Source organism: Podarcis vaucheri, assembly GCF_965113315.1.
Source record: "Podarcis vaucheri genome assembly, chromosome: 1".
In the NCBI taxonomy this organism is placed as follows: domain Eukaryota; kingdom Metazoa; phylum Chordata; class Lepidosauria; order Squamata; family Lacertidae; genus Podarcis; species Podarcis vaucheri.
In genome coordinates, this window is record NC_138759.1 from 85132308 (window position 1) to 85157283 (window position 24976).

Here is a 24976-nt window from a genome sequence, read left to right on the forward strand (position 1 = left end):
GTCATCCTCCTAATCATCCTGTATGATGGAAAATGTGGGAAATGGATATGCAAATTTAGGGATTTTAAAAATGTATATATTCTTTACTGAAAAAATAAAAAGTAATGTGTATATAATGTATTTCTTGAGCATTTTACATCAGTTTAGATGAACGTTGGATAAGTGATGCATAAATGTTGGCAGGTGCCTGTCATTTCCCTAGGGAGGAAACAAAATGCTAAGCTTGTGTGTGCATTCATTTATTTATTTTACATCATTTGCATATCAGCCAGTTAGCAATGTCCTCTGGATGGTTAACAATAAAAGTTAACAATGACCAACAAGAAACTCTAAAAGAAAACAGAATAAAACTACAGTACAAAAAATAACACAACTAACTAGAACTAGCAAGAGCAAAATATACCTTAACACACACAATCATAAAGCACTAAGAAGTATCAGGATCATAAAGATACACTTCCTGAGTGTGAAAGACCAAAGGACTCAATTCTAGCTTGATCAGGCATTTAAATCTTCAGGATTTTATCCAGCTAAGCTACCGGGGCCACAGATTTCCATAGGTCATCTGCTCTCTGATTAAAGTTGGATGCTACCTTTGATCTTTTAAAACATTGTTAAGGCAATAATATTCAGTATCAGTATGCAAATTTAACATGTTTACACCATTTGATTTGCAAGGTAATTTTTGCCAACCCATGCTTACCTGGTCTTTATCTGATGTCATATGTGAAACTGAGCATGGAGCTAGGAAAGAAGTGGCTGGACAAAAAATGGGGTTTGCAGGCATCTGCACAAAGCTCAGCCCTTGCCTAGAGCTGAGTGCTGTGCTTTGAAACCCCAACAACCACCTGGTCGTCGGGGCTTCAAAGCACCACACAGGGCTCTGTGCTGAGCTTTGGAGTCCTGGTTATCATCTGATCATGGGGGCTTCAAAGTACTGCACAGGGCATGTTTGCACCTGCAAGGATTACTTTCAAAGCATGTGGGTCGCATGTGGCTCATGCGGGTGGGGGAGATTCAGTTCTGGCTTGTTTTATTTATTTATTTATTAAAAATATATATATGTGCTGCTATATTATTTAATTCAAAGCAGTTTGCAATGATATCTATATATAATAAAAACACTGACACTAAAATTTGTTGGCCAGATCCAGTTCCTCAACCCTGTTTTACAACTTCTTTCCTCCCCTTCAGTTCTTACATTCCCTTTGTAAGAATCTATTACTCAGAACCTAGGAAACAAACTTCTGCTCTTAAGGGAACAAATCCTCCTCTACATTTGGGAACTCAATTCTCCCTGTTATACCATACAGTTTCCAGTCTGAGCAAAGGAAACAAATGCATGCATATGACTTTGCAGTGTGCCAGTGAGGAAATTCAACCCTGGAGTCCATTTTAACTGCTGAATGAGATACAGTGGTACTTTGGGTTAAGAACTTAATGCATTCTGGAGGTCCGTTCTTAACCTGAAACTGTTCTTAACCTGAGGTATCACTTTAGCTAATGTGGCCTCCTGCTGCCTCTGTGCCGCTGTCACACGATTTCTGTTCTCATCCTGAAGCAAAGTTCTTAACCCAAGGTACCATTTCTGGGTTAGCGGAGTCTGTAACCTGAAGCATCTGTAACCCGAGGTACCACTGTAATAGGCTGATGTGCTAATGGAAGCTAGTCCCCCTATCCTTCCCACATGGGTGTCCTCTAATTTGCCTTGCAGGGTTGAGAGAACACTCAGCACAGTGTATGGGGGGGAAAGGGGGAGAACATTCCTTTGGACAAGCAGAAGGGCTTGCACTGATCAGAAAATCAAGTTAGTGCAATGTTCTACCCAAAATCTACAACTTTGCTTTCTAAGGAAGATACTTAGACATAACAAAACAGAGTCACTCACTAATCTGACTAGAATTGGTGCTCTAACTTTCCTCAGATTTCTGCCCCCATCACCTGGCAGATTGTGTAAGGGCAAATTGCTGTTTTCTTTGGTCTTGCTAAAGAAATATTTTCAAACTACATTACCTCGTTAGGTTGTTATTCTAGAGCCAGTATCAGAGATATTTAAACTTACCAGGTTGTGTTCTTGTCTGGTTCTGAGATCTTCCCTTATGGGCTGAGTGCTTTGGTTATTCCTGCACTGATTTTGGGTTCTAGTTCTGGGCGTAGCATCTTTGTCTCTTCTATGGAAAGAAATTCTCCCTTCGCTCCATGCTTTTCTACCTCTACCCAGTCATAAATTTCTGAAATCTCTGCATGCAAAGCAAGCTGCTTCCTACATATGGCATTGCATCCCATAGACAGGAGCCTTTATATTGAGAATTTGCAGCGTGGGGACCTGTTCCCTGAGGATTTCCTGGTCTTCGAAGCACACAGGGGCAAAACTGTCGGAGTGACAGTCAATGATTAGTCTGCTTATATGGAGATGAAAGGAAAACAAATTAAATGTCCAGGTTTGATTTTGGAAACTTCAGCTAGTTCAGACTGCAGCTGCCAGAACTCTGAGGGGACTGAAGTGCTTAGATTCTGTTAACACCATGACTGTACTGGTTGATGCTTTAATTCCAAGCCCAATTCAAAGTGCTGGTTTTTATCTTCACATTTTAAAATGGTTTGTGCCCAAGCTATTTCATGGTCTTCCTGCACCCATATCAGCCTGCTTGCACACTGAGATCTACAACAGAGACCTTCCTTGTGTGCCCACTACCTAGATCAGTGAGGCTGATTTACAAGTAAAAGGGCCTTTTTTGTGGTGGCCTCATGACTTTCAAACTCCCTGTCAGTGGACAGGCTCCCATGCTACAAGCCTTTCAGAAGACCATGACATGACGTATTTATGATTGATGTTTAATGCTCTGGATTGTGGCTTGTTATTGCTCTACAAGATGTTTTAATTGACTGACTGAATTTTTTTATTGGCTGTTATCTTGTGGGGAGGGGTGGTTGATGGTTTTTTATTGTTGGTATTTTGAAAATTTTATTGTTCTAGCCTATCTTGGATGGGCATTTATTATTTAAATTTGTATGCCGCTGCTTCATATAAATTTGCCCAGGGGGGTTCACAACAGAACAACAAAAATGCAAATCGTTACATCACTACAATGCAAAGCAAATACAAAATCATTTCAAAGCATAACAGCAAGCTAACAAATAGCTCAGTTTAAGTACTAGGAACACTTTATTTCTGAAGTCATCATAAAAGAAATAATCAGTTAATAGCAAATATGATAAACATTTCAGCATGACAACAATAATATAACCAGCAACCACTGTGTGGCAGTACTATACCAAATGATACAAAAAAACCTAACCAAGTGTATAAAAAGTTTCAGTAAGACTATTTTTAAAGAAGTGAACACATTTCCTAGCAACTTATAAGATACAGAGCAATTAAAATTGATAAATACAAAGCAATGAATAAAGGATGTTTAACAGAAAGTAGCCAATTAAAGTATCTAATTTAGAAAAGAGGTAGTGAATCTTTGGCCTTTCGGTTGTTGTGGAACCACCACTCTCATCAGCTCCAGTCAGCATTGTCATGGTTAGGGATGATGGGAGATGTAGTCCTGTTCTATCTGGAAGGTCACAGGTTTGCCTGTTTTAGAGGTACTGCTACTGTATTGGTGATATTATATTGAACTGCTGCCCTCAGTGTGCTGTTAAGTACTAAAAACTATTTAGATCAGTGATCACTTGCAAAACCAGTGTGTGTGTTCCGAATGCATTGTGATGCTACTTGTAAATAGGAATTTGAGAACATTCCACCATTAAGAGAGAGTGTACCATGTAAATATAGACTCGGGATGGATGAATCAGTCTACTTTCAATCTCTTTCTGTTTTCCATCTAATTTCTACATTTTTTTAAAAAAAAGCATAAGTAAAGGTAAAGGACTCCTGGACGATTAAGTCCAGTCAAAGGTGACTATGGGGTTGTGGCACTCATCTTGCCTTCAGGCCGAGGGAGTCAGCATTTGTCCACAGACAGCTTTCCAGGTCATGTGGCCTCATGACTAAACCACTTCTGGCACAGTGGGACACCGTGATGGAAACCAGAGCACACAGAAATGCTGTTTACCTTCCCGCTGCAGCGGTACCTATTTATCTACTTGCACTGGCATGCTTTCGAACTGCTAGGTTTGCAGGAGTTGGGACAGAGCAATGGGTGCTCACCCCATTGTGCAGATTCAAACCGCCAACTGATAGGAGGGCATTCTACAGGGCGGGTGCCATTACTGAGAAGGCCCTCTGCCTGGTTCCCTGTAACCTCACTTCTCACAGTGAGGGAACTGCCAGAAGGCCCTTGGAACTGGACCTCAGTGTCTGGGCTGAACGATGGGGGTGGAAACGCTCCTTTGGGGATACTGGGCCCTGCTCATTATTTGTTGAACAACAAACAGTTGTTCCAACACATGCCCCTCCCATCTTCCATAGTTTAAAATGTGAACAAGGCCCCTGTCAAGAATCCTTGGCTTTGTGCAGTGCTATTTTTCTATATAAAAAAAGCTTGTTCTCTTATAATGGCAATGGCACCCCTCTGAGAGGTGCCAGAACTGAGTTCCAGCGATTAATGGCTGGAAAAAAAGCCCTGTGTAGAATGCAATATTATACCATACATTGTTTTTATTACATTTTCATTAGCTGCCCTGGCAGTGTCAAACAGGTGGGAAGCATTATTGTGTTGAAGGTATAGGATCAACGTAATGGGTGGAGTCCAACATTCTAAATGAACTTTCTATTAGTGCAAGGATTTCTGATTGTGCAACGAAACTTTATCCCCCCTCTTCTCCCCCTGTCCCCTCCAAATTGTTTTGGGGGTTCTCCCAACCCTCTAGAGCAGGTTGGGGGAGGGCAAATGGCATATAAGAGACAGGAAGAAGAGCAAGGGAAGTCCAGCTGCATGAGCAGAAATCCTTGCACTGACGGGACAGGTTAGTTGTATACAACCCTAAATAAATAAATAAATAAATAAATAAATAAATAAATAAATAAATATTGGGGGAGTGTCACAAAATCATCCCAGTTGTGCTTCACATTCCCCAGTGGCAAATCTTTCAGATAGTTGTAATTTGGCTCGCATTTGTCTTCACCATGTAATTGGTAGGAATCAATGTTCATATGGGTCTGAAGTCCTTTAGGGATAAGGTCCCAAAGCCAAGACTTTCCTCGATGGGATCGTCTTCTCTTTTTTAGTTCCAAAGAGAGCAAAAGAAACAACATCATTTTGCTATGATTATGGGAAGCTTCAATATTATTTTGAGGTTTTTTAATTTTCTTACTCTGGCAGAAGCATTTTGCTGTGCGCTCCACACAGAGAAACCCATCAAGCAATCAGCATTAGACTGGAAAGAAACAGAATGACAAAATGCTGAAGATGCAACTGAACGGAAAGAAAGCAAGTACGTTCAGGTGCATTTCTAAGTCTAAGAAGCGCAGTGTGGTTACTAGCAGTCTAATTTTTAAGCAGCTCTGTGATTTTGCTTGCTGGAATATGCTTTTGTTATGAGGATTCCTAGGTAAGATCCTCCCTCTATTGTGTGGGCAGGTAATCCCTCCCCTACCTGGCCTGGTCTCCTTGGCAACGCTTCCCCCAGGTGGGATTGGACAACTGACTGAGGTAGGCGGAGACCTCCAGGTATCACACCTGAGGGAAGGCAAAGCCAAGCCTATGCTGTTGGGGCCGCTCCAGGTCTAGGGGCTGCACGCGCCCACGCAAAGGGCGCCCCCCGTTTTAAGCGGGGAGCGGTCATTGTTATCAATATCCCTCCAGAAACAGCTGTGAGAGAAGCATTTTTTTAAAAAAATGAACTAAAATGAACTTATTGGATATTTAGAGAAGTACTGAACAAAAGTCTGCAGAAATAGCATGAGTGAAACAAGACCAGTTTAAATAAATAGCTGTTAAGGGGAAGATATAGGACCTACACAGTAGTTTTGAAATTTCCTGCACTGCTTGTCTGATGATGAATCGTCATCCTATAGAGAGCTCATTCCCAGAGTGTGGATCTTTTGGTATCCAAAACAGAACCACATGAAACATGAGGGAGGTACTGGCAGACTTGAGGAAACCCCAAAGTTTTCTGAAGGACAAATAATACCGTATTTTTCGCTCTATAGGACGCACTTTTTCCCCTCCAAAATTTAAGGGGAAATGTGTATGCGTCCTATGGAGCGAATGCAGGCTCCCTGGCTTCAGCAATAGCAACGCGAAGCCTCCGAAGCTTGCGCTTTCGCTGAAGCCAGGAGAGTCTGGTCTTTGAAGCTGGCGGTGGGGGAAAGCGGTGCTTCCCCCCACCGCCAGTCCCACAGGTTCGGGGGGCAGCGGGAAGGTGCGCGACGCTGGAGGGAGTCAGTACTGGCCGAGTCAGTCCCTTCTCCCTCCTTTGGGCTTTTGTGGGAGATGGGGGAATTCCCCCACCTCCCGCAATAGCGGGGAGAAAGTCTGGGAGAAGCGCACAGGCTGCATGCAGCCTGTCCGCTGCTCTCGGAGTGGGGGGGGGGTGAATCATATTTTTTCCCTTGATTTCCCCCTCTGAAAACTAGGTGCGCCCTATGGTCAGGTGCGCCGTATAGAGCGAAAAATACGGTATTTAGCAAACATCCTTAACTAAAGGGGACAGAGCCCTCCCAAACAACTCTATGACATAGGCATGCATGGTGGACATGGAATGACTGTTAGGAGGGGGAGACAAAAAACCGGGTGGGTGAGGTGGGGAAGGAAACTGGGTGATGGAATGCTGATCAGGAATACTGCAGACTGCAACACTTTGTTGCTGACCCCACGTGTGCATTTGTACCAAGGAAACATTGCAGAGGAATCCACACAAAATTCATTCAGGGACCAGGTGAGTTGGGCTGTACAGCTTTTCCAAATTAACTGAAAATGCAGCTTTGAAATGTACCCAAGGATACTTGGCTGGAGCTCACTGGGAAGGTGTGTAATGGTGGAAAAGCCGCCTTGGAAAGAAGCTTGTATGTCATTGCTTGCTGTTAACTGAGAAATGCCAGGATTCTATGGAATATAACTGAAAAACCACTCATCTACACGAAGATGCAGCTAGAATATTGAGAGGAACGGAAACAAATTATCTACTTAGGCAGTGTTAGGTAAGGTGGCAGACTGATATGGAAATGCAAAAGATCACCAGGTAGAAAATAAACCATGTTTACTTGGAAGTAAATTTTATTTACGTCAGTGGAACCTCAGAAGAAATGGTCTCAAGATCTCAGTTTTAGGAATTAAACTTTTTTTAATTATTTTTTTGGGGGGGTTCTTTGCTGAAGAGGTATTTTACTTAGATACAAAAGAGTAAGGTATACAGCATTATTATAGTTAGTGAAATGAGAGTAAATGTGGGGTGTCCAACTCAGGATGAATTTAAGTGGCTGAAGTATTGAGGGACTTCATTCTGTTCAGACCAGGATTTTTTTGAAAAAAATGTTTCATGTATATAGAACTTTTCAAACCTCAGGCTATTTTGACTTCCATATTATAGAATTGAAGGGACCCCAAGGGTCATCTAGTCCAACCTCCTGCAATGCAGGAATCACAGCTAAAACAATCCCTAATAGATGGCCATCCAACCTCTGTTTACAAACCTCAAATGAAGCAGAATCCACCTCTTTCTGAGATAGTCCATTCCACTGTAAAACAGCTCTTACTGTCAGAAAGATATATACTAGCACACGCTGAGTGCCTAGTGATGAGCACAGCTGGGCTTGAATTCTAGCAAAGAACTGCACTGTCTCTTGCTTCTGGTTGGCATGCACACATTATGTTCTGTAGCACAAAGTGCCTTAAAAACCACAATGATCATGAGTTTAAGCAGGACTACTGCTGGAGCTTCTGTCCATCAGAATTGCAAGGGTAAGCAGATCAGCAATCATATTTTAAATGTAAGTACTACATCCCTTGACAAAGAGTAAATCATGAAATATTTCTGGACTAAAGGATATTACTAAAAAAGAAGTCCTGAAACTGTCCTGGGAAAAGACAATTCCAAACACAGCTAATTTTGCCCTTATTTGATGTGTATTCAGGTTCAGAACAAATCACCTGTCTATTCTGAGGTTTTGTGAGCTACATGGTAGTGATGATAGTTCTCTCACCTCCATCCACGACTCTTAAGCAATAAATTAGAGAAGCTTATTCATGAACCAGTGTGAGCTGAGATCTCATGCCCAATGTGTCCTAGACAATTGACTGCCTTGGCATGATTCCATGTTTTACCTTTGTCTAGAACCCCAATCAAGTCTACAATTCATAACTCTAGGTTATTCACTGTAAACTATGTGATTCTCATACTATACCAAAATATTTTTATCTAGGTATCATAGGAGATGCTGAAGCAGCCTGAAAGTTTATTAATGCAGACAGAGCATTATGCTACCACTTCAGCTACATCTGAAGAAATCTGCTTCTTCATTTTCCTTTGACAGAAACCCCATCATCATCTAGATACAAATATCTGAGTTTTGTAAAGGAGAAGAAACACTGATTGTTAATGTTAATCTGCTCTCCATAGGGTCACAGTATTGTAAAAGGAAAACAGCACACTGGTGACTGATTTAATATTGATGGGGTTTGACTGACTTTCAGCAGAACAAAACCTACTTCTCTTCTCCCCAATATTCTGATACCACACCAGAGAGGGACTTTCTCCAGTATGCCTATCTTGAGATGTTAAAAGGAGAAACAATATTGACTTCTGTGTTCTTCCCACCTCCACAGCGTCACCATGATGCAAACGGTAAACATCACGTTGGTGGACAGCTTCATACTCACAGGGCTAACAGACCTTCCTCAGGTGGAAATTGCCCTCTTTGTGATCTTCTGTGCTGTCTATGCCACCACCCTGGTGGGGAATTTGGGCATGATTCTCTTAATCAGGTCCAGCCCACAATTGCAAACCCCAATGTACTTCTTACTTGGCAACCTGTCTTTCTTGGACATCTGTTACTCCTCATCTGTCACCCCAAAGTTCCTAAGCAATCTCTTAAAGGAGAAGAAAGAAATTTCTTTTGCTGATTGTTTTACTCAGCTTTTCTTTTATGGTGTATTTGCCACCACTGAGTGTTACCTGCTGGCAGTGATGGCCTATGACCGCTACGTGGCTATCTGCAACCCACTGCTCTACTTAATCACCATGTCCCAAAGAAAGTGCATTGAGCTAGTTGCTCTTTCCTATGTGGCAGGGACAGTAAATGCTTTGGTGCACACTGTTGCTGCATCAAGACTATCCTTCTGTGGACCAAACATCATTAATAATTTTTACTGTGAAATTCCTCCCCTACTGGAGCTGGCCTGCTCAGACATCAGTCTCAATGAAATCTTGCTCTTTATCTTTGTTGGGTTCAATATAACAATAACCATAACTATTGTTCTCACCTCTTACACCTACATCCTGGTCACTATTTCAAAGATAAAGTCCACTAAGAGCCAACGGAAAGCCTTTTCCACCTGCACATCTCACCTCATGGTCATCACCATCTTTTTTGGCAGTGCTAGCTTCATGTATGCACGTCCCAGTTCTAGGCAAAATCACCACCTTGACAAAATAGCTTCTGTCTTCTATGTGGTGGTGACTCCCATGCTGAACCCCTTGATCTACAGCCTGAGGAACCAGGAAGTCAGGAGTGCCTTCCGCAAAATCCTGGGAAGAAAAGCTGCTTCTCAGTCTAGGATGATACCTTCCATACAGGTTAGACCTTCTCCAGATTGCAGGAGATAGCACTACACGTAAAAGGATGGTCCACAACATTTTGTCTCATAACATGCAAATAAAACTGCTCTGCTGTTCGTTTATTCCAACACTTACAGTTAAGCACGTGTAGCTGCTGCTCTACCAGCATGCCAGCAAACCCTTCTCTTCTTCGACAATGCCTTTGGAATATTGCTACATCATGGTATAGCAACATTCAAAGCTGCAAGATTTTCTTGGGGCAAGTGTCTCGATACACACTTGTAGATTACTTCTCCATGTTCCAGGAATAAGCTCATCCAGAACATGAACGACTATGAGAACTTTAATTATGCCAAGGTCAGGGTTTCCCATGGTGACCCTTGCTCTATCCTTCCAGAGGACAGACTGCTGTCTGCCTGGGAGAGCTAGCCCCAAACTAGCATGCTGTTCACAATACTCAGGGACACAGCAATACTAACATCTGTTCATTTGGTCTCGCTAGCGGAGTGTCCTCGTAAGGTACACAGAGAGCAACAGAAATGAGAACACCACTTTTCCAGAAATGGAGCTTTAGTCATAAGTATAGCAAGTGGTACTTTAACATTAAACTGTGAAGGCAACCCCAGAGATGGGGTCTAGAGAGAGTGTTTTTGGATATTTTGGATGGCAGAGGGTGGGCGATTTCAGTGAGTGGCCACTGAAATGTTTGTGTGTGAGTGAGAGAGAGGATATATTTCCATCTTTATAGTCCTCACACATTTTCCTCCAAGTAATACACATGCACACCCTTAAGATATGTACTTTTTGAACAATTATCCACACACACCTACATGCCACCACTAGAGTGATCCTGTTCTGGGCAAAAGGAAGGAAACAGCCATACCTTCCTTACTCAGACTCTGCCTGCCTGCACTATGAAAGTTAGGTGCATTGAATAAAGATCCTGATGCTTCATTAAATGTAACTTGATATACAAAAAGTTATGTTTCTCAAATGTTCTTTCTGGGTATGGGGGCAACTGCAATTTGGCCTCCATTGACTTCACTGGGTAAACATTAGACAAATGTTTCATATTGTCTTGTAAGCATGTGCTTGGGATCTGAGGTACTTCAGGGAGCATCAAGATTTCCCCACTAGTCATAATGAAAGCCAAGTTAACATAATTGTTTGTCATTATGGTAAAAAAAAAGAAAAAAGAAAGCCCTAGAGCCACAAAGCGTTGGCGTATATCTGGCTTCCTTCAAACCACTAGATGGATTTTGCTATTGGTTTCACAAGGATTCAGGTTCACTTGCATTCAGGTGAGAAATCGTCTTGAAAGAAACAGAATGCTTCGAACTATTGAAGGCACAATGAAGTTTCAAGAAAGAGAGTAAGTTCAGGAGCATTTTCTCAGTTTATGTGGAAAAAGGATTGTGGTTACTAATGCAACTATCTGCTGCTTCGTGCTGTTGTTGCCTGATTATGTTTTAGACACAAACACACACACATCATGCCAACCACAGATCTTAACAAGATTTTTTTTTCCATTTTGGCAAATAAGGAAAAAGGAGAACGGTTGGGAACTTGAAAGAAGCATTCACTGGTGAAATCTCTGCAGATACAGCATAGCACCAGCAATTAATTCTCAAAACAGGAAAGATTTAGGGCAGCCTAACTCAAGGTGGTGCCCATCAGAATTTTAGATTACAACTCTCACCATCCCTAATCATTGAACATGTAGGCTGCAAATGATGACAGTTGAAGAATATCTGGAGGGCCTCAGGTTTGGAAAGGCTGCTCTAAGCAATAGTATTCAGTCTTCTTACTGGTCAAAATGCCTTTTCATTTTGATGGTCTGTGAGGAACTATGTACAACTGCATTGAAATGGAAGGCACACTTTGGTTACGAGGGCTCTATGTACATGGTCGAAGTCTGCAGTCAACTGGCTTCTTGGCTGTTTCTTCCTCTTTGAGACTTTGCATGTACAGTACTTGTATTTTGGTTGTATAATAACACATGACTCTGCAATGTCTAACATTCCTACAAAAACCTAGTAGACAACAACCTGTTATTATATTTCATTGCAGCTTATCTTGCTTATAACCAAAGCCCATTCAAACACTGTTCACCATCAATGTATGTCCAGTATATTTAGGAAATGATATTGATGTGTTAATGCTGTACAATCATACAGGATGTTTTTCACTGTGTGGGCGCATCTATCAGAACAAAAGCTATTTCTGAGGAATAGTCCCATCTCTCCGCCTTCTCCAACACTTTGATACAACATCAGAGAGGAATTTGAGCCTTTTTCAGTATTTTAGTTCTTGGAATTCTGAAAGAACAAGCAATGCTGACTTCTGTGTTCTTCCCCTCTCCACAGCGTCATCATGATGCAAACAGGAAACAACACGTTGGTAGACATCTTCCTACTCACAGGGCTAACAGACCTTCCTCAGGTGGAAATTGCCCTCTTTGCTATTTTCTGTGCTGTCTATGCCACCACCCTGGTGGGGAATCTGGGCATGATTCTCTTAATCAGGTCCACCTCACAACTTCACACCCCAATGTACTTCTTACTTGCTAACCTGTCTTTCTTGGACATCTGTTACTCCTCATCCGTCACCCCAAAGTTCCTAAGCAATCTCTTAAAGGAGAAGAAAGTAATTTCTTTTGCTGATTGTTTTATTCAGCTTTTCTTTTATGGTGCATTTGCCACCACTGAGTGTTACCTGCTGGCAGTGATGGCCTATGACCGCTACGTGGCTATCTGCAACCCACTGCTCTACTTAATCACCATGTCCCAAAGAAAGTGCATTGAGCTAGTTGCTCTTTCCTATGTGGCAGGGACAGTAAATGCTTTGGTGCACACTGTTGCTGCATCAAGGCTATCCTTTTGTGGTCCAAACATCATTCATAATTTTTACTGTGAAGTTCCTCCCATTCTGCAGCTGTCCTGCTCAGACATTAGTCTCAATGAAATTTTGATGTTCGTCTTTGTTGGGTTCAATATTATAGCAACCACTTCGACTATTCTCTCCTCTTACACTTATGTTCTGGTCACTATTTTAAAGACCCACTGTGCCAGGAGCCGAAGAAAGGCCTTTTCCACCTGCACATCTCACCTCATGGTTGTCACCATTTTTTATGGATTTGGTAGCCTCATGTATGCAAGACCCAGTTCTAGGCAGAACCACCACCTTGACAAAATAGCCTCTGTGTTCTATGTAGTGGTGACTCCCATGCTGAACCCTTTGACCTACAGTCTGAGGAACCAAGAGGTCAGAAGTGCCTTCCGAAAAACCTTGGGAAGAAAAATTGTGTTTTACCAAAGGTTTTTTATAAAATAGATGGTGGCCCCTACTTCCAGGACTTTTGCTTTCATTACAACATCTCTACATGTTGTAATTTAAGAAGGGGGTGGGCAAGAACTTTGGGCCTGGTTGTTTGACTCATTTATCTTTCTGTGGCCCTAAATGTTATTGGTCATTTTAACTTGGAAGGTACGCCACTCTTACAACTTTCCTGTTCCTGTAAAAGTGTCAATAAGTGTGTTGGGTTTGCATTTGTTCACTTAAACCCGATAAGCACCCATTTGACAGCCCTTACCTCTTATGCTTCTCCCATTATCACTATTTTGAGAATCCGCTCAGCTGAGAGAAAAGGCAGAAAGCCTTTTCCACCTGCTCCTCTCACCTGCTGGCTGTCATCATCCTTTATAGCAGCTTGAACCTTATGTATCTCCAACCTAATACATCATAATACATCAACAAAGGGAAACAAAGTGGCCTCTCTGCTGTATGCTGTGGTAATCCCCATGCTAAACTTTCTCATCTACAGCTTGAGGAATAAGGAAGTAAAGATTGCTTTGAGACGTGTATTTCCTAAAGATGTCAATGATTCGTATTTAGATAAAACTTTGTTTATGGACTGCTGTGTGATTGCCGCTGTGTAGCTGGCTGATGTTTGACTGGAACACTAACATGTGGGGGGAGGTCATGGTGGAAGCACACCACAGTGAGTCAGAAGCAAAGCCATGAACAGATATTTCCAGGACTACATTCCAATATAACATGTTCCATAACCACCTCATCTGAAAGAACCAAGAGCAGAGTTTAGCATCTGCTCAGTGAAACCTACAAGATTCAAGGGGCATTTTCTTTGAGGAGGAGAACAGCCAAGAAGCTGTAGGGCTCGCTAAACCTCCTGCTGTGTAAAACTAAGTGGTGTGCAGAGACTACTTTATTGTGTTTTCATAATAGTCCCCAAAGCTCTGTTGAGAAGCCAGATTTTCCCCATGTGAGCTCAGTCCCTCTGCCCTGCTCCCAACCACAGGGTTTTAAGCAGCAATTAAACATGCAGTCAAGGTAGAAGGAGACACATATAGGCAACCTGTGATACCTCCTCCTGTTCCTCATCTTCACCATCTTACACCCCCGGATTGTTTTGAGGTAGGCCTGTGCTGCCTCAGGATGATCTTACAATGCTGCAGCTATGGGATGATGATGATGATGATGATTGATTGTTATATGTGCCTTGTTTGGTGTTTCATATTGTACATTGCAAGATTGAGGTGCCATTTGTGAAATTTAAGGTGGAATATGAACTTTAAAATGAAATAAATATATATCACCCTTTATTTATTAGAACCATATATATGAATTCCGATACATTTCAACTTCTACGATATAAATACAATTTCAGTGAATCCTGTGATTTAGAAATCTCACCCAAATGGCCTTTCTGTGCATTATAATCAGATAATGGTGTTCCCACCACCAAAACCCCCGGCTTACCAGATGGGTGGTCCAATACCGCCCGAAGTGCCCCGCTGCTGGGGCGTCATGGGTCATCTGGAGAACCTCAGCCTGCAGTGGTCCTGGTGGGATGTACAGGCGACCGTGGTGTAGCAGTAGGCCCTGGTGCACAACCAGCCCCAAATACTGAGGGCATGACCCTTCGGCCAGTTCCCGTAGTTGTTTTTGAGCCCAAGTGTTGACCCGTTGCTGTTCCCGCATCTGAGCCCACAGTGGCTCAGCCTCCTGAGTGGCCAGGAACGTGGCCGGTGGTAAAAACATGGTTGGTACTGCTTACTGTACCGTGTCTGCGATGTTTTTGGGTTTCCGGGACAGGGTATCTGCCTTCTGGTTTTGGGAGCTAGGGATGTAGCAGATCCAGAACTGGAACCAAGAGAAGAACAGCGCCCACCGGATCTGCCTTTGACTCAACTTGCAGGTGGTTTGCAGGTACTCCAGGTTCCGGTGGTTGGTTCTCACTTCCACCAGATGTCATGCCCCCTCAAGATGATGGTGCCAGACCTCAAAGGCCACCTTGATGGCCAGTAGTTCCCGCTCCCACATGGTATAGTTACGTTCCACCGGAAGGAGCTGGCGGGAATAGTAGGTGCATGGTAACAGTGGTGCATCCGGTCCGTGCTGCTGGGACAAGACGGCACAAGACGTGCTGGAGGCGTCGGTCTCCACCATGAAGGGTCGAGAGGGATCAGGATGCTGCAGAATTGGCGCCCTCTGGAAACAGGCTTTCAACCCCTGAAACGCCTCCTCAGACTCCTTGTCCCAGGAAAATGGTGTCTTGGGTGACAGCAGTCGAGTCAACGGGGTGGTGCGATGAGCATAGCCTGCAATGAAGGTCCGGTAATAGTTGGTGAACCCCAGGAACCGCTGTAGGTCCTTGCAGTTCCGGGGTGCCGCCCACTCCTGAACTGCAGCCACCTTCCCAGGATTCATTTGCACCCCATCTGGAGAGAGTCGGTGACCAAGGAAGTCTACCGACCGCTGATGGAACTCGCACTTGCTAAGCTTAGCATACAGGTGGTGCTCCCGCAAGCGCTGCAGCACTGTCCAGACATGCCCCTGGAAGTGCACAGTCTGACTGACCCAGTCGATCTGAACACTGTGAGACTCAGCCAGTCCATCCTGAGCACCAGGGGAAACCGGGGCATGGTAGCAATGTCTAAAGTTCGCACCTCCCGGTGCTGCTGGTGACACAGAACCAAGGGCTGGGTCTCCTGAGTAACGGCGCCCGAGCACAGGAGCCTTCCGTCAATTGCCTCCACCTGTACCAGTTCCGACTTATCCTGGAGTGGCACCTGATGATGGGCGGCAAAGGCAGAGTCCATATACAAGCGGGTTGCCCCTGAATCCAAAGCATGGGTGAGAATCCAGGGCCCGCCAGGGGGGTATAGGAGCACCAGAACCATGAGGTGTCGCAATTCCACCGCTGAGGACCCCCTTTGCATGGTTTGGGACACCAAGTGGCCAGGGCCTTCGGCTACCGGGTTGGTGGTTTCCCTGCAGCCGGCATCTTCTCGGGACAGGATCGGGTGTAATGTCCACTTCCACCGCAGTAGAGACACAGGTTCCCCTCCTGATGCCGCGTCTTGTCCGAGGGGGAGAGGCGAGGCCGCGCTGCCCCGAGCTGCATTGGCTTGTCCGGCAACTTGGCTGTGGCTGTGGACCTGCTCGGAAGGACTGGAGCCAGAAGCCGGGAGTGCTGCCGGTCCCGGGCCTGGCGATGGTCCTCCAACCGATCGTCTATCTGCAGGCTCTGCTGAATGAGGGTGTCCAGCGTGGTGGGGCGTTCCATAGTGGCCAGCTGGTCCAGTATCTTGTCCGAAAGCCCCTCGAGATACTGGTCCCAAAGTGCAGAGTCATTCCAGGACAAGTCCTGCGCCAACAGCCGAAATTCTGTGGTGTAGGCGGCAGCTGTGGACTTGTCCTGTTTCAACTGACGAATCGCCCGATTGGCTTGCCTCCCCTTCAGAGGGTTGCCAAACACAGTCTCCAAGTGGTTACAAAACCCCACATAGTGAGTCAGCAAAGGAGAGTCTTGCCGGAGCAGCGGCAAAGCCCACTTGGCCGCCTGGTCCTTCAGCAAGCTGATCAAGAAGTGCACCTTGGTGCAATTGTCAGGAAAATTCCGGGCTCGCCACTGAATGTACAGCTTGGCCTGGGCAAGGAACATGGGAAAGCTGGCCGGGGACCCATCAAATTTCTCTGGCAGGGCTACTGGGTACTTGCCAGAAACTGGGGCCTCGGCAGCAGGAGCTGGTAAGGCATCCAAACGCTGCTGAAGCGCCGTAACTGCGTTGCTAAGCTGCTGCACAGTGTGGGACAAGGCCTGGTTTTCCTTGGCCAATGCCCACAGCGTAGCCGCCTGGTCAGCCATGGCTTCTAGTTCTTCCCAAATGCACCCCAACGAAGGGGGAGTGCGGGTGTGATGGGAGCAAACTGTGCTGGTCCCGGGGTGTGTGTGTTACCATGCTGCATGGTCTAAGTCCGGTCCTAGGTCGAGGGTATGGAGGCTGTCCGTCAGGGGTGAAGTGAGGTCCAAAGCGAGGAGTTGGGCGTGGTCAGGAACTCTGGCAGGAGAGCAGGTCAGGGTGCCAGCAGGAACAGGTTACCAACGATGTTGCTCCCACAACCTGGGACTGGGCGGGCTGGCCTTTATTTCCTCTGAGGCATAGGGCAGCCCTGGTCCACAGGTGACTCGCCTCTCCTGGCCTGGAGGCGAGCACTCCTACTGCAAGAACTTAGTTCCCTCCGCCTCTCTGCCCTGAGCCTCTGCAGCTCAGGAGAGGCTGGAGGGTTACTGGACCCAGAGGCAACCTCACCTTCCCCTGACAGGGCTGGGAGAGGAGCACCTGCAGGCAATTGGTCCTCAATCACCTCCGGAGCCAGAGTAGATTCAGCTGGTGTCTGCTCCTGAGGATCCGGCACAGGTGAGGGCCCTTCCGGTTCAAGCCCCTGCCCTGGCTCAGCCGGCCCTGGAGGTGGGGACTCCTGTGCAGGCTGGGATTCCTCAGGTTCAGCCTCTGAATCAGATTCCCAAGCCATCACAACAAAGGATGGGTATTCCTACTCCCCTTCCTCTAGCAGGGGATGGATAATTTTGTCTCTCATCCCCTACTTTGGGAGATGGAGGCCAGCTTGCCCAGGATGAAAGGAAGGAGGTATTCAGACCATTCTTAAACAGACTTCCCGCCACCTTTGAGAATTAGATTGGGTGAGGGACCTAGTGCTATATGAATTATTATAACCTTACATATCAAAATGTACAATTTCTCAAACGGTCTTTAAAATGTGTGAGGGATTTTATATTGGCTCCCATTAGTTTCACTACATGACTATGAGGTCAATTTTAGATATTTTCTTGTATGTTGTTGGGACGTGAGGTACTTCAGGGAGCATTAAGATTTCCCCAATGATCCCAAAGAAAGCGAAGGCAACATCATTGTTTGCTGTGACAATAAAAAGCCCTAGAGTCATATAGAACACAAATAGATCTGGCTTTGTTCACATCACTAGAAGCATTTTGCTATTGGTTTCACAAGTCAGAGGTTCACCGGCACCGAAGACTCAGCTTGAAAGAGTCAGAAAGCTTCAAGCTATTGATGACAAAACTGAACTTTGAGGAAGACAGTAAGTTCAGACGTATTTTTTCAGTCCTGTGAGAGGCCATTGTGACACTAGCACAACTATTTTGCTGCCACTGCATATTAGTATTGCTGGAATATGCTTTAGCCATACAAAATGTTTCACTAGCAACAAGTTTTGTGTTTGGGGAAATAAGAAAGGGTGAACCAATTGGATCCTTAGAGAAGCATTAATTGATGTACCCTCTGCAGATACAACATGCATGATGGTGTACAAAAGCACCTGGAATTAATTCTCAACAAAAGAAAGTTATAGGGCAGTTTTCCCCAAGTTGCTACTCATCCACTGTCTTAAGAGTACAGCTCCCATCGCATATTTATGGTATGACAAAATCAAAGTGCATAGTGCCTTTAAAAATCACATTGTAAGGAAAGCGTTGTTCAATGTTTGGATGAGATATAAAGATCTGTTGGAAAACAAAACCCCTAGATGGTTGTCACCCTTAGAGGCGAAGGCCCATAAGAAAGTTAATATGGAGGTCGGATGGCCAAAGTATTGTGAGATTTTAGAACAGGATGGAGAGAAACTGAAATTAAAGAGCCATGAAAAACTAAAACCCAAAGTACAAGATTGGCTCCATTATTATCAAATAACGGAGGTTTTTAAACAAGACAGGAAAATTGGCTTCCAGGTGGAAAAATCAAAACTCGAGACAGAACTGCTAGAACCCAATACTAAGAATTTGTCAAGAATGTATAACTTGCTGTTGAAATGGAACACACAAGATGAAATAGTTAAATCAGCTATGATTAAGTGGGCACAGGACATTGGTCATAATATTATGTCTGCTGACTGGGAAAGGTTGTGGAACACCGGAATTAAATTTACGGCATGTAGTGCCTTAAAGGAAAATGTGATGAAAATGGTATACAGGTGGTACATGACCCCAGTTAAGCTAGCAAAAATTTACCATTTGCCTGACAATAAATGCTGGAAATGTAAGGAAACTGAAGGTACTTTTTATCATCTTTGGTGGACATGCCCGAAGACTAAGGTCTTCTGGGAGATGATATATAATGAAATGAAAAAGGTATTTAAATATACCTTTCTTAAGAAACCAGAGGCCTTTCTCTTGGGCATTGTCGGCCAATTGGTGCAAAAAAAGGATAGAACTTTTTTTATGTATGCAACAACAGCAGCAAGAATACTGATCGCAAAGTATTGGAAGACACAAGATCTACCCACCGTGGAAGAATGGCAGATGAAAGTGATTGACTATATGACATTGGCGGAAATGACGAGCAGAATTCGAGACCAGGGAAAGGAGACTGCGGAAGAAGATTGGAAGAAATTCAAGATTTATCTTAAGGACTACTATAAACTTGATGAAGTTTAGAATGTCGAGATTCTATAGAGAGAAAGGGTTGCAGTAATATAAGATTAGAATAAGAAAGGACTATGACGAATTAGAGTTGGAAAAAACATTTATAAGTTGCTATAAAATTTGGACATGAGGATGCAGAAAGGGGAGGTATGGGGAAGTCCGAGGAAAGAAGTTTATGAAATGACATTATGAAATAATACTTGTTTGTTTGTTTGTTTTCTTTTTTGTGTTTGTCTGTTATAAAAACTTTTGTAAAACTAATAAAAAATATTATAAAAAAAAAAAGAGTACAGCTCCCATCATCCCTGATAATCGAACACAATGGCTGAAACTAATTGTAGCTGTAGCCCAACAATATTTGGAGGCATGTGGTTATGAGGGCTCTATATTACATGGTCAGAGTCAGGAGAATGCAGGTGTCATAATCCTGGAGTTTCTTCTTTAAGACTTTGTGTAGATTATGCTTGGGTACTTGTCTCCTTCGGGGAAGTTGGCTGCTCTGCTACGCCTCCATTCTGGTAGCCACTGATATGCTCTGAGACACCTATGATATAGACATTGGGTCCTTCATTGTATATCACTGTGCTTTGTATAACACTCCTACCTGCCTATAAAAAACCTTGCTGAAAATTATCTTCAGTTATTTTTCACTTCAGTTTACTTGGCTGAAAACCATAACTCATTCAAAACATTGTTCTCATATCTTTTGCTTTTTAAAGAAAGCACCAGAAGAGGCACCTTCCCCACTATGCTTGTGTCAGTTTTTTAGTCCCTGGGAGTCTAAAAGAACAAGCAATGCTGACCTCTGTGTTCTTCCCCTCTCCACAGCGTCACCATGATGCAAACGGTAAACATCACGTTGGTGGACAGCTTCATACTCACAGGGCTAACAGACCTTCCTCAGGTGGAAATTGCCCTCTTTGTGATCTTCTGTGCTGTCTATGCCACCACCCTGGTGGGGAATTTGGGCATGATTCTCTTAATCAGGTCCAGCCCACAACTACAAACCCCAATGTACTTCTTACTTGGCAACCTGTCTATCTTGGACATCTGTTACTCCTCATCCGTTACCCCAAAGTTCCTAAGCAATCTCTTAAAGGAGAAGAAAGTAATTTCTTTTGCCGGTTGTTTTACTCAGCTTTTCTTTTATGCTGTATTTGCCACCACTGAGTGTTACCTGCTGGCAGTAATGGCCTATGACCGCTACGTGGCTATCTGCAACCCACTGCTCTATTTAATCACCATGTCCCAAAGAAAGTGCATTGAGTTAGTTGCTCTTTCCTATGCAGCTGGAACAATAAATGCTTTGGTGCACACTGTTGCTGCATCAAGACTATCCTTTTGTGGTCCAAACATCATTCAGAATTTTTACTGTGAAATTCCTCCCATTCTGCAGCTGTCCTGCTCAAACATTAGTCTCAATGAAATTTTGATGTTTGTCTTTGTTGGGTTCAATATTATAGCAACCACTTCGACTATTCTCTTTTCTTACACTTATGTTCTGGTCACTGTTTTAAAGACCCACTGTGCTAGGAGCCGAAAGAAAGCCTTTTCCACCTGCACATCTCACCTCATGGTTGTCACCATTTTTTATGGATTTGGTGGCCTCATGTATATAAGACCTAGTTCTAGGCAAACCCACCACCTTGACAAAATAGCCTCTGTATTCTATGTAGTGGTGACTCCCATGCTGAACCCTTTGATCTACAGTCTGAGGAACCAGGAAGTCAGGAGTGCCTTCCGAAAAGTCCTGGGAAGAAATCTTACATTTTACAAAAGCTTTTTTATAAAATAGATTCTGCCACCTGCTTCCAGGACTTTTGCTTTCCTTACAACACCTGTAACTTAAGACAGGGATGGGGAGCCACTTTCGGCCGGAATATGCTATCTCCCATCAAAGCAATTATAATTAAGAGAGTTAATATGGACAGACAGTAAGTGACTTACTGGGAACTCATGGATTCCACAGGTGCGGGGGGCGGGGGGACGACAGACCCAAACTGAAACTAATGGAAAACCTAAGGAGCCAATTTGTGGATTGGTTGCAATATCATCGGTTAAACATTATGTTTAAATTAGATAGAAAGAATGGATTTTTGGATTAAAGCTCACCTTTTTAAAAAGAACTATTGCAAAATAGGGATAAACCTTTGTCTAATATGTATAATCTTCTATTAGAATGGGAAACAAAAGATGAGCTTCTTAAAACTTCAATGACACACTGGGCAATAGATATAGCACACAATATAGATCTTAACCTCTGGGAGAAACTCAGGAAAAGCGACCTGAAATTTACTGCATGCTATTCATTGAAAGAGAACTATTTAAAATGATTCATAGATGGTACTTAACTCTGAGTAGGTTGGATAAGATTTATAAAACAGATTCAAGGTGAGTGTTGGAAGTGTAAAGAAGTGGAGGGAACGTTCTTCCACATGTGGTGGAGATGAAGAAAGGTAAAAGAGTAGTGGGGGGACTTCCGGGTTAGCGCCATCTGACCGAGAGGAACCCGCTCCGTGAAAATCGGGTCTTGCCGCTGCGGCGAAGGCGGAGACCCTTCAAAAATCCCAGGCGGAGGAAGCCTGGGAACGTGGGATTTGGCTGACACCAAGAGCGCCTCCCCTACTCACGGGGAAACCCTTTTTAGGGGATCCAAAGTGAAGTGGGGTGAGTGGCGCGGTGTTTTGAATCGACTGCTACTTTTACGGAGTGAAGCCGCACAGCCGTTGCCAGAGAGCGCTGACTTTTTCCTGTGGACAATTGGACTCTAAACAACTACCCATGAGTAGAACGGAAAATTGGACTACGAAACATTTTAATTTGGCACCAAAGCGGGAAGGTTCTAAACAGGTAGTCCGCCTTCCGCTTTTGTAAATAGACTGAAGCAAAAATTTTGCAAGCTAAATTCTGGAAAGTCGTATATAAAGGTCTAAATTTCCCTCAGTTAAAATTACCAAAACCCCTCTTGGAAGCAGGAGAAGAGGGGGGGAATCTTAGATTGTTTAAACCTGCAGGAGAGAGAGTAAAGAAAGATTAATTTCCATCGTCTCGAACCTGGGAACGGGGTGTCAGAGACAGACATTTTGGGGAAGTTCATTGACTGTGAATGAAATGTCTTTTGACAGATAGTCAAAAAAGAGAAACATATTGATTCCAATGTTGCCTTTTGCATTTAAAAGAAACAAAATATTTGAAAAATGAAAGTAATTTTTTCTTCTTCTTGCTGGACCTGCTTTCAAAAGATGGATACAAATAGAAATTGTCTCCTCTAGAGGGAGCTTGTTAAACTGTTGCTGGAGTCAATCTGGGGAATTCCACAGCTGTGGAGATTAAGGATCGTGAGACCAGACTTTGACCTTGGATAAGAATGTGCTTAGAAGAAGTTTTGGTGCTTGCTTTTTGCAAGACAAGTGCTTTGTTGGAGCAGCTGCATAAGAAGATGGATTTGATGACTGTTGCAGTCAGTAATTTTGGACAAACAGTGAAACCACTCAGGAACCAACCCAGGAATCTGCTTTGACAGGGCAAGTGCAGAAGATAATGGAGGAGGTTGTTGTTGAACCTCAAGTAATACAAATGGAGAGACCCGAGGCCTTGTCGGAACATAAGCTGCTGTCTTTGATGACTGAATCTGGAGAAAGTCAGATTTGGAGAGATGGAGTACTGTTTGGTTTGGAGATGGGAAGTTGGATGCATGGATGCCTCGGCTTTTGGGATATGGTTTTGGGCCAGGGGGAGTCTGGAGTTGTGGGGGTTCTTAACTTTGGAGGGACTTTGAAACATGCTGTCAGTGAGTCCATTGGGTAGCTGGAGCGATGCGGTGAGCTGCACCACTGGTTTGGGCGGGAGGGGGTCCGTGGGCTGCAAAATCTCTGGGGACTGCTTCACTGACTCGTCTGGCTGGGCCCCAGTGCCTCTGTCTCCAGCCAGACTCCGTCGTTTCCCTGCTGTGGTTCTCTGTGCTGAGTAGCTGCAGTCACCATTGCAGAGGCTGCAGTGTGCTTGTGGTTCCTCTGGGGACACTCCTTCGCCATGTGCTGAGGACTGTTGCAGATGTAGCACTTCCGGTTCCCTCTAGGAGGCTTTGCTTTGACTGCTCCCGGCGCTAGGGCTCTGTTTGCTGACTGAGCCCTGGCACCTCCAACCTCCATAGGTTCCGCTCCCCCTCCTGGCGGAGGCGTGGGTTGCGCACGCGCTGCTTCCCTGGGAACGAAGGAAAACCCTCTCGCTGACTCGTGCCCTCCACGCCCTTCGTCCCTGCACCATGGACGTTCTTCCAGACGCACCCCAACCGTCAGCGCCCTCTGAACGATCTCCTGCGTGCTCCGGGGTCTCTCCCCCCTCGCAATTTCGTCTTTAACCGCGCTGCTCAAGCCTTCCCAAAAAAGGTCTCTGACTGGAGCCGAATCTCTGTCCCATTCCAGGGCACTGACCAGTGCAAAAAAACGGGCATGGTACTGTCTTACACTGGCCCTCCCCTGCTTCAGTCCATGTATTTCTTTCCGGGCAAGATCCACGTCTATGCTTGATAAAAAGCACGCATCCATTGCTTTGATGAAGGCATCCGCACTTCGGAGCGCCAGATCCTTATCTCTCCACAAATTACGCAGCCACGCTTTAGCGTCTCCATGCAAATGGGATAGGATAAACCCCACCTTCTCTTGCTCATCTCTAAAGTCCTTGTCCAACAGTTGCAGCACACACTGTACATCTGCTCGGAAGTTGGGGTACTGTTGTAAATTCCCATCGAAGTGAGATACTAGACCGCCTGCTCTTCTCCCCAACCCAATTCCCTCCGGTTTGGGTCCCAGTTGCCCTTGCTTCGTAAGCATTTCCAACCTGGTTTGGAGATCCTTGTAGGCGGCAGCTGCTTCCCCCTCTCTCTTCCTGGATGCGAGTACCTCGGCATTCAGTTGTGTCACTGCATTTTGCAGATCCGCTATCTGCTGTTCGGCAGTCATCTTGTCTGCTTTTCGTGAGCTCGCGAGTAGGCACCAGTCTTCACCCCTCGCTGCGCTTACTCCCGCTGCGAGGCTTTAGGTGCCAAAACTTTTGAGACAGAGCTTACTGTCAGAGCTGCTTCCAGATCCCAGCTCACAGAGGATCACGCTAGCCAGCATTCACTTTATAAAAGTCTTTATTGAGTTACAGTTTCCATTTTCAAGCCGCAGCGTGCAGCTCTACGTCTTAGAAGCTAGACCGGTGAAGCTCTGTCTGAGTCCCTGCCTCCTGTGCACCAACTTAATACCCTAGCCTTACTCCACCTCTTACGTCTTTCCTTCCTTCTCTGGGTCCCTCTGCCCCCCGTGGTCTCTTCCTTCCTGGACTCTTCTGACGCTGACCCCCCGGACCCTTCTGTCTCCTTGCGGCGGGCTTTAGGACCTGGCTCCCTTTCCGGGCTGCTTACTGTGCCGCCTTCCTGTGCATTTGAACTTGGCGCGCGCGCCCAACCTTCCACTTTCCGCTTGACCGTTTCTTCGCTCCCCGATGGAGGTGTGGCCACTCCTGACTCATGCCCTCCCGCCTGCGGCGAGCCGCCGGATC

At 44.7% G+C, this 24976-nt stretch overlaps 3 protein-coding genes across 3 annotated transcripts; all 3 read left to right on the top strand.

Annotated features, from left to right (window-relative positions):
* Nucleotides 1–6701: 6701 nt before the first annotated feature.
* Nucleotides 6702–9717, top strand: LOC309526122 (olfactory receptor 5J3-like; the record flags this gene model as incomplete). The annotated part of the gene is made up of 2 exons (XM_082212030.1): nucleotides 6702–6831; nucleotides 8718–9717. Exon 2 carries the CDS (start codon nucleotides 8725–8727, stop codon nucleotides 9715–9717), a length of 993 nt encoding a protein of 330 aa, XP_082068156.1. The 5' UTR covers nucleotides 6702–6831; nucleotides 8718–8724.
* A 2328-nt stretch (nucleotides 9718–12045) lies between these two features.
* Nucleotides 12046–14210, top strand: LOC309526194 (olfactory receptor 5J3-like; the record flags this gene model as incomplete). Its single annotated transcript, XM_082212109.1, has 1 exon — nucleotides 12046–14210. The coding sequence occupies one exon, from the start codon at nucleotides 12046–12048 to the stop codon at nucleotides 13000–13002; it is 957 nt and encodes a 318-aa protein (XP_082068235.1). The 3' UTR covers nucleotides 13003–14210.
* Nucleotides 14211–20270: 6060 nt separating this feature from the next.
* Nucleotides 20271–21227, top strand: LOC309536030 (olfactory receptor 5J3-like; the record flags this gene model as incomplete). The annotated part of the gene is made up of 1 exon (XM_082229605.1): nucleotides 20271–21227. One exon carries the CDS (start codon nucleotides 20271–20273, stop codon nucleotides 21225–21227), a length of 957 nt encoding a protein of 318 aa, XP_082085731.1.
* Between the last annotated feature and the right edge of the window lie 3749 nt (nucleotides 21228–24976).